Source organism: Malania oleifera, chromosome 5, assembly GCF_029873635.1.
Source record: "Malania oleifera isolate guangnan ecotype guangnan chromosome 5, ASM2987363v1, whole genome shotgun sequence".
In the NCBI taxonomy this organism is placed as follows: domain Eukaryota; kingdom Viridiplantae; phylum Streptophyta; class Magnoliopsida; order Santalales; family Ximeniaceae; genus Malania; species Malania oleifera.
The window spans coordinates 94,180,428-94,188,616 of NC_080421.1; the positions used below are offsets into that span (position 1 = coordinate 94,180,428).

General features: G+C 35.0%; 1 protein-coding gene across 1 annotated transcript in view; it reads right to left on the reverse strand.

Annotated features, from left to right (window-relative positions):
- LOC131156527 (exocyst complex component SEC5A-like) overlaps window positions 1-7,961 on the reverse strand; it is a 77,694-nt gene extending 69,733 nt beyond the window's left edge. The window contains exons 1-7 of the mRNA XM_058110292.1: window positions 7,257-7,961; window positions 5,401-5,552; window positions 4,875-4,969; window positions 3,804-3,998; window positions 2,965-3,092; window positions 2,711-2,869; window positions 178-282 (exon numbers count right to left, since the gene is read on the reverse strand). Of these exons, the coding sequence (XP_057966275.1) occupies window positions 178-282; window positions 2,711-2,869; window positions 2,965-3,092; window positions 3,804-3,998; window positions 4,875-4,969; window positions 5,401-5,552; window positions 7,257-7,682 (1,260 nt within the window). The 5' untranslated portion in view covers window positions 7,683-7,961. The remainder of the gene's footprint in view (window positions 1-177; window positions 283-2,710; window positions 2,870-2,964; window positions 3,093-3,803; window positions 3,999-4,874; window positions 4,970-5,400; window positions 5,553-7,256) is intronic.
- Window positions 7,962-8,189: the final 228 nt, after the last annotated feature.

Sequence of the window (8,189 nt, forward strand, 5' to 3'; positions counted from 1 at the left end):
GGTAAACTCTTGCTACCATAAATTTATACTTTTAAGTTATAATATCTATAACTCTACAAAGGGAAAAATGAAAATAGTCACAATAATATGTTGTGGTTCAACATTGGTTATATGAATTCTGGTTTAGCATGATAGCTCACTGACTTGAAGTATTAAAGAAGCATATAACAAGCTTACACTAGTAAGATCTATTTGAGGATCTTCCATAGACTTGTAAAGCGTGCCTTTGAACTCGTGCATTACTTTTTCAACCTCCTCAAGAACACGTTTCAATATTCCCACCTGGAAGTGACGTTTTACAATTAGTTCATTTGCTTAAGAAAGCAAGAACCAACAGCTGTACTTAATGAAACTACAGAACTTCAAATCTAGAAATTTGTTCCACAATCTAGCATTTAAAATGTAATCACTACATACTGCAAATTACTTAGAAGTATACTCAAAATGCAATCATTAAATACTGGAAATAAATTTTAAAAAATACTAAAACCTAATTATTTTATTGAACACTAATCTACCCCACAAATAAAGGTAGCTACCTATACAACAGATCTAGGTATAGTAATAGAATAAAATAAAAAGAAGAAGTCGTCATAAGAAGAAGAAGAAGAAGAAGAAGGAAAAATCAAAAGAAACAATGTGAAATTAAATGAATGATGGTCTAAGATGAGACGTCCATATGTACAGATGAATAGTTGAACAACACATAGGACAAAGCAAGGTCTTAAATTTCGATTTTGACTCAAATTTCGAAGCTCTAAAAGAACGGAAATTTCGATTTCAATGTCAATTTCGATTTTGATTTGAACAAAAAAAACAGAAATTAGTAGTAAAGCATGCAGTTCTTTGTGAAACTTTAGAAATGGTCAACAAACATAATAATATAAGTTTTAGGACTAATATATTACAAATTAAATAGATCTATGTTTTGTACAAGGTGGAAAAGCTGTAAAATAGTAGTATGTGTATCAAACATATTTGTAAGATAATGTACATTAAACATATTCAGTTAATACAAATGAAATCCATAAATTATTTAAATATTATTTATTATACAAATAATGATAATTTAGACATGAATGGTTAAATAAAATGTTACTATAAGTTTATTTTTTCATATAATTTCAAAAGCACTTGTAATAATCTTTTGTTTCGATAAAATAAATTAAGAGAGAAATTTCACTTCACTCCTAAATCTCTCATTTGAATTCCTACGAAATTTCATTGTATAGTTAAAATTTCGACAAGTTTCGCTAAAATTTCGAGATTTTGATGAATTTCGGATGATTCGTTGAGATTTCGACAGAAATTATGCAAGATGGAAATCGACTGTCATTTCGATTTCGAGGGTGACAGAAATCAGAAATTTCAACGGAAATTTCAACAATTTCATGGAAATTAAAGACCATGGGACAAAGAAAGAAATATTCAATGCAAAAAACCCAATTTGAGCAAAGATTAGTGAATAAGGTACCCATTCATTAATTTAAACACTCAACATGCCAGTGGAAAAAAACCGAGCATAACACTGATAAATACTGGCAAAACCTTTATGGGTGAAAAAAGCCAAATATGAGCCACCTATTTCAGAGAAAATCAGAATTCCATTCCAATACATTTTTTAACTTAATAATTTTGGTGAAAGACATGAGGCGTGCCATGTGGCATGGACACTTGCATAAGGGAGCCATGTCAATGTTAGACATAGGTCAATCCTCCTACACCTCCTAGTATATCTTGAACACACCCAAGACAATGATAGCATATTGTAACTAGACTTCTATTTTAGTTTATTCATAAAATAAGTTATAATGAGTGCCTCTATGAAACAATAATAAACTTAGCACATTTAAATACATAAAGTCATATATTGCGAATTTCTTCAGGTACAGCAATCAACTATAGGGGATTCCATTGGAGTCAATTGCACCCTTGGGTCAAAAAATTTCAACGTTTACATAACATAACAAATAGCATTACTTTGTTATTTTTAAGTTGTTTATATATATATATATCTTGAAATTCATGTTATACAACTTTTTTTTTTGAGAAAAATATGAAACACATCATCTCATAAAGTTTTATGGATAAAATTTAAAGCTAACAAGCAAATTATTTAATTATTCAAAATCTAAAATCTTTATGAAGGACAGAAAATGTGATTCGCCTCCCTCACCCTAGAAATTTATTACTATAATTTAAATTTAATATTGGCACCTCGCTGCATCTCAAAAATTTTGTTTGACACTAATTGGAAATAATGCACTATACAAATGGTATAAACCTAATATTTATGTGTGTCCTGCAATGTTGCGCTTGGCGTTTTTGGAATTCATTGTACCCATGCCTATGTCATGTATAACTCATTCCCTGGTGTCTGCACCTATGCTTAACACAATATGGAGGCAATGGGAACCACTAAAATCACCCAAAAACAAAAAAGCTTACATAAACAGAACATAAATCCCTTTGACAATACCATGGCTAAAAACAAATAACTTCAAATTGTGGTAGAGCAAGTTCTTGATACCAAACCTCCTCCCCACCGAAATAAATAAATAAATATAATTAATTAATTAAAACATCCCTCAAGTATGATTGTGTGTAACTGTCAATTTGTTAATCAATACATCATTCAATGCTTAAAAGTAAGGCTGGAAATGATGTAATCCAACCAAACATTAAACGGCAAAAGTAAACTGCTGCTCACATGAGAAGGCAAGGCAATTGATTTTGCTTTTCTGTACTCCCTAACAGCCAAATCGTACTCGCCCTTGCTAATGCTCCCACGAATTGTGCTAGGCAAGTTAAATAGTGTTCGGAACCTCTGAAGCATTCCTTGGACAGACCGGATCTTCTCAGCTTGAGCCTACAAGGCATGATTGAAGAGATAAACCAACATGACCAATGCATTTCCAATAGGCATGAACTTTATAACTTATCAGAAATTAGGATCTTACCAACCTGTCTCTCAAATAAAGGCTCAAAAGCACGATTTGCCAAGGAACTAACTTCTTGAATACAGTTGAACAAGTGAGAAGTTCCTGAACCTTCAGGGTCCTCTTCAATTCGTCTCAACTTCGATTCAATATCTGCACAAAACATCAATATCAATATTATCCATCATAATTAAAAATACGGGCTTAAATCTACAAATAGATGAGATAAATGTTCTAGAGACTACTACCATTGACTTAGAAGAAACCAAATGGTGGGGGAGGGCGAGGGGGAGGGGGGTAGGGGAATGGAGGTGAAGCACAAGAAAGGTAAAAAGGTGTCAGCTCCAGTTATGATACTGTGGGCAACTGGGGTGAGCAGAATTGTTATTAAGGGGATCAGATATTAACCATGTGATAAGAAGAGGTGTCTTTGAGGAAGCCTACTCATGATGAATATACTAGAGATCTCTTAGCTAAGATGCAACTGAAATTGACAGCTTGCAGTAGGCAGGAAGCTTAATTAGGCAGTGGCTGGAGAATAACTCTAGGAAGAGTAACTGGCACAGGGAGATAGTTTAAAGAGTTCAATTTAATTATTACAGAAGAGATTTACATGATGGGGTTTGTAATTTCTTAATTTTTTTTTATATTTTTATTTTTTTTAGGACTTCTTGCCCCCTCATGTACTTCTTTCCTCTCTAGCGATTTTCTTTCTATGGGGAAAAAAAAAATCACCACAGAAAGATGTCTAGCAAGATTTTAACAAAAAAGAAGCCACGTATCAATTATCAACCAGAGAAAAGCTAGCAAGCTTGTAAAAATAAAATACACTGCAAAAGCACATTAAATGTGATGGTTGCATACCATCAATTGTAGTTTTGCAAGAGACAAAGCAATCAAAGTTTTCTTTCACCAATTGTTTTTTCTGCTGTGTTCGCCCTTTAAGATCAGTTTTCAAAGCAAGAGCACCAGCCTCCAGGTCTGCTGCAGTTGTATCTTGGTGTATTCGGGACAGAAATAGCTTCGCATCAAATTTCTCCGAGAAATATATCAATTTCTCTATGAAAAAGCACATAAAGATTGTTGTTAGCCATGAAGAACAGCAAAACATATATTTTCTTCAAAAGTCTACAACCTTTATCAACCAAATCAAATTTAAACACTTCAAAAGAGAACCTTGAGGATTCTAAGAATGCCTGTATGAATTCAACATACGAACCAACAGGAAAATTTACAAGCAGAAATATTCTGGAAAATCTGAAGTACCATGAAAAATCAAAAAGGCAACTGCATGGCAGCATCAACGATCACATTAATTTCTTCTCAGTGATAATACATTTTACCTCACTAGAAACAACATATTGAAAGCTCTTTCACTTTGTATTTAAAAATTGCACGCTCACAAATTCAATGCTGAAGGATCCCACAACTGGCAACCACCTAATAGTTTCTGAAAATTATAGTTCACAACCCTCTAGCATCTTTTTCTTTTTTTTTTATTTATACAGCCTCTTAACAATTGCTCTCACATATTTACCTAGGGAAAAAAAAAAAGTGGAATAGTCCTCGGTCTCGTCTGATTAATTCTGTCAGCTAAACATCAAATAAGGACATTTAACAAGCAAATAAAAAAATGGGAAAAACATTCTACATATTTCAAGGCCAATTCTTAATTATATCCATCATTAACTGTTTTTGAGAGCTGCTAACTTAAAAAAAAAAATTAAAATTAAAATTTTTTTTTAAAAAAATAGAGCCACTTAAGCATTTCTAAGTTTTTTTCATTAACTCAGTCAGAAAAAATAGCAATATTATAAGGACTAGCAACAAATGTCAACAAAGAAAACATTCCTTCAATGTGGACCCCAAAAAAAAAAAATGAGGAAATTCATGACATCCACTAAATAAATTCAATAAAATAAGGAAAAGGGATACCGCGAAGATTGCTATCTTGAACATCTCTATCAAGCTTAGATGGAGAGCTTTCAGATGTATCAGTGATCAACCTTAATGATTTGTTGTCTATTATCCTGTTTCCACAAAACAGTGTAAAGGATAATGAGAGATGATCAATTTAGAAAGAATGAACAATGAACATTGACTTCACACTTCTATAATATTAATACATAATTATTACTTCAAGCAAAATATTAAGTGTCAAATCTAAATATCAGCACATAATTCTTCCACAAGTAAGAAGTGCCAAATCTAAAGCTTTCTTGTCATGAAAACAAGAATAAATAAGCAGCAATTTCAGCAACAAAAAGATAGTTATGTCTCTTATCAAGACATCAAAGGGGTTAACTCACAAAATCCATCTATAAATATAAGAATCAGTTAGTAACTGAAATAGCATGGTAAACAATGACAGTATCAAATAAACAAGTTTGTTTGATCACTGTAACAAAATATCCATGAGCAAGATATTTTATACAGTCAATACAAACAAAGAGAAAATTACCCCAATCCTAGTGGATCGACGCACTCCATACCCCGAGGGAAGGACTGTAAATTGTTAAGGCCCTTTCTACCAGGCAAAGATGTCTTACGCTCAAACTTTTGAGCCACAGGCACTGCCTTTGTCTCCCGCATCTCACGAACCCTACGACCAAGCTATCAGAAAAGCAAAACTACAATAAATGAGTATTTCATCCATAAACACTTACTTCTGAAAATAGAACAAGCTGAACATAAATAATAATAATAAAAATAGAGCAATAATGATAAAAAAAATATACAGAATAAAAATAACACCAAACGGAGAAAATAGAACACGGGAAGTAAATATTTGCAGCAAAGTTGCTTTGCTAGCCAGCTCCCAAAACATGATTCAGCAGCTGCTTTATTGAAGGCTAGCCTAGACAAGATTTCGCACTATGAAATCATTTCTAACAGATGGTCGACCTAACTCCTAAATGGACACAAATCAAACTAAACAAAGAACCATGAATTGCATAACAGATGAGAAACACCTGTGAGTTTTCTTGTTCCACTTGGTTCATTTTCTGCTGAATCAAGGGACATTAAACCAAAAAAACAGAAAAGGAGACAATGCAATACAATGTGGAGGATTTGTATTTTAATTATTTCGCTGAATACAGAAGGAAACAAAGCCAAGATATTTGAAACATGTATTGTCATTTCCCGTAGTCTCAAGCTTTTGGTTGGGGCCAGTTTGTAATACAAACTGCATAGTGTAAGTTTATTCAACATATTGTTTTCTGCTTTGGTTGGCAGCTAAAGGGCAAATTACTAACTTGTGATAGATATAATATGGAGGACCTAGATGAAACTTGTGTGTTGTGTGGGGTTGAAAGAGAAACTGCAGATCACTTATTCTTCAAGTGTAGATTTTCTAGCACTGTCTAGGAGTTCCTAAAGGGATGGCTTGGCCAGTTCAGGTTGATGTATACCATCAAGGCTAGCATCAAGTGGCTGATTAAAGAGGTAAAGGGCACAGGTATGCAGGCTGTGGCTAAGCGGGCATGTTTTGCATTTAGTGTCTACTAGATATGGCACTTTTGGAACAAAAAGAGGTTTGAAGGAATTGTTAATCAACCTCAAGCTATTATAAAAGTGATCCAAACGCACACTTTTAGAATAATTTTTGACAAATTCCCCTTTCTTTGTACTTGAGGTGTAGTTATTTGGGTTACTTGGCCCCTGGTAATGCCCAGGTTTGATGTATTTAGTCTTTGAGGTGTACACACTTTTTTCTGGTTGTGTGTGAGCTTTGGGATCCTTCTCCTGGAATGCCCAGAGTATCTGAACATATCCATTTGGTCTAATATAATTATAATTTTCAGATCAAAAACAAAAAAGAGGAAAGCATCCAAGTTACTACCGGGAAAAATTTAAAGTTCGAATTGGGCAATATAATTCCAAACTAAATGCTTCTTCGAGGTCATTTTTGAGCTTGATAAACTAACCTGAACTGTTATTCTATGTTCTCAGCTCTAACTGAAAATTTCAACAGACAGTTACCAAATTTAAAGTTCCCAATTATATTCTGCCAACAAAAGCCCTGAAGACTGAACACACTAACTTAAAAGTAAACATTTTGAACATAAAGCTGCACGCAGATTTCACAAGTAAAAAAGAAAATACAAATAAACATCCACCTTAAGATATACAAAAAACCAAGCACACCCTTTCCAATTATGTACCATTTTGCTATTCAAACTTAGGAGCAATTAATCAGATTCGGTAAGTCCCTAATCCTCGGATCAATCCAGCAATTAATCTCAAAATCTGAGCAACAAAAAAAATCCGCAAAATAGAAAATCAACAAAAAGTTAAACCAGCCCGCAGACGTACCTCAGCTTCATCAACCCGCTTCCAACAATTCGGCTCGTCCCCATCCCACCCCTTATCCCCGATACTGTCCTCCCTCCCTGCCCTCCCGGGTCTACTCTTCCCCGCATACCCTCGGTCCTTGGACGAGTCGTCGTCGTCCCCAGAAGAAATGCTGAGCATCTCCACTTCCGAATCATCGTCCTCATCCACAACACGCCGCGCTTTCTGCATGGAGCTAGGGTTCTTCTGCGCTGCACTGCCCCTCTGATGCTCTTTAGCGAAGCGAGACTGCGACGGAGGCGGCGGAGGCGGCTGGACGTAGTTGACCACCGGCTTCGACGGCCGCGAAGACTGGGGCTTGTGGTAGTTCAGATCGCGCTGCGCTTGCTCTCTCAACGCGATCTGGAGGAGCTCGTCCTCGTCCATGTCGTCGCTGTCGCTCGACATTTCTCAATTGAATATGTTCAAATTTCTTGTTGATTACACTTTTCTTTTTGGTTGGGTAATTGGGAGTTCAGATCTGGCGAGTGATGATTACAATTAATGATGATTTTGAATAGAATGGAATGTTGCAGTGAGGAGACGGGAACAGAAACAGGGCAGGGGGTGAAGCTCGAACGTGAAGAGCTTTAGGAGAGGGAGGCTACGGTGTGATCGCTTATACCTTTCGCTCATATTGAATTGTCTTCGCGATAGGAACCTTCTGTGTTGGAGATTATACCACCTGTCCTACTCCTCCAAACCAAATGTCGGTGTAAGTAATTATGTGAATTTCATATCTATCTCTGCATTATATAAAATTGTGAATGGTATAATTATTTTTGGGACAAATTACGGATGGGAAAACAAGTCTCACGCATGACTTGGATCATGATTTCATAATGTTTAATGGGTACAATTTAAATGGGTTATATTAATTTCATCCCGACAGGATGAATAAACATGAATTCAAAC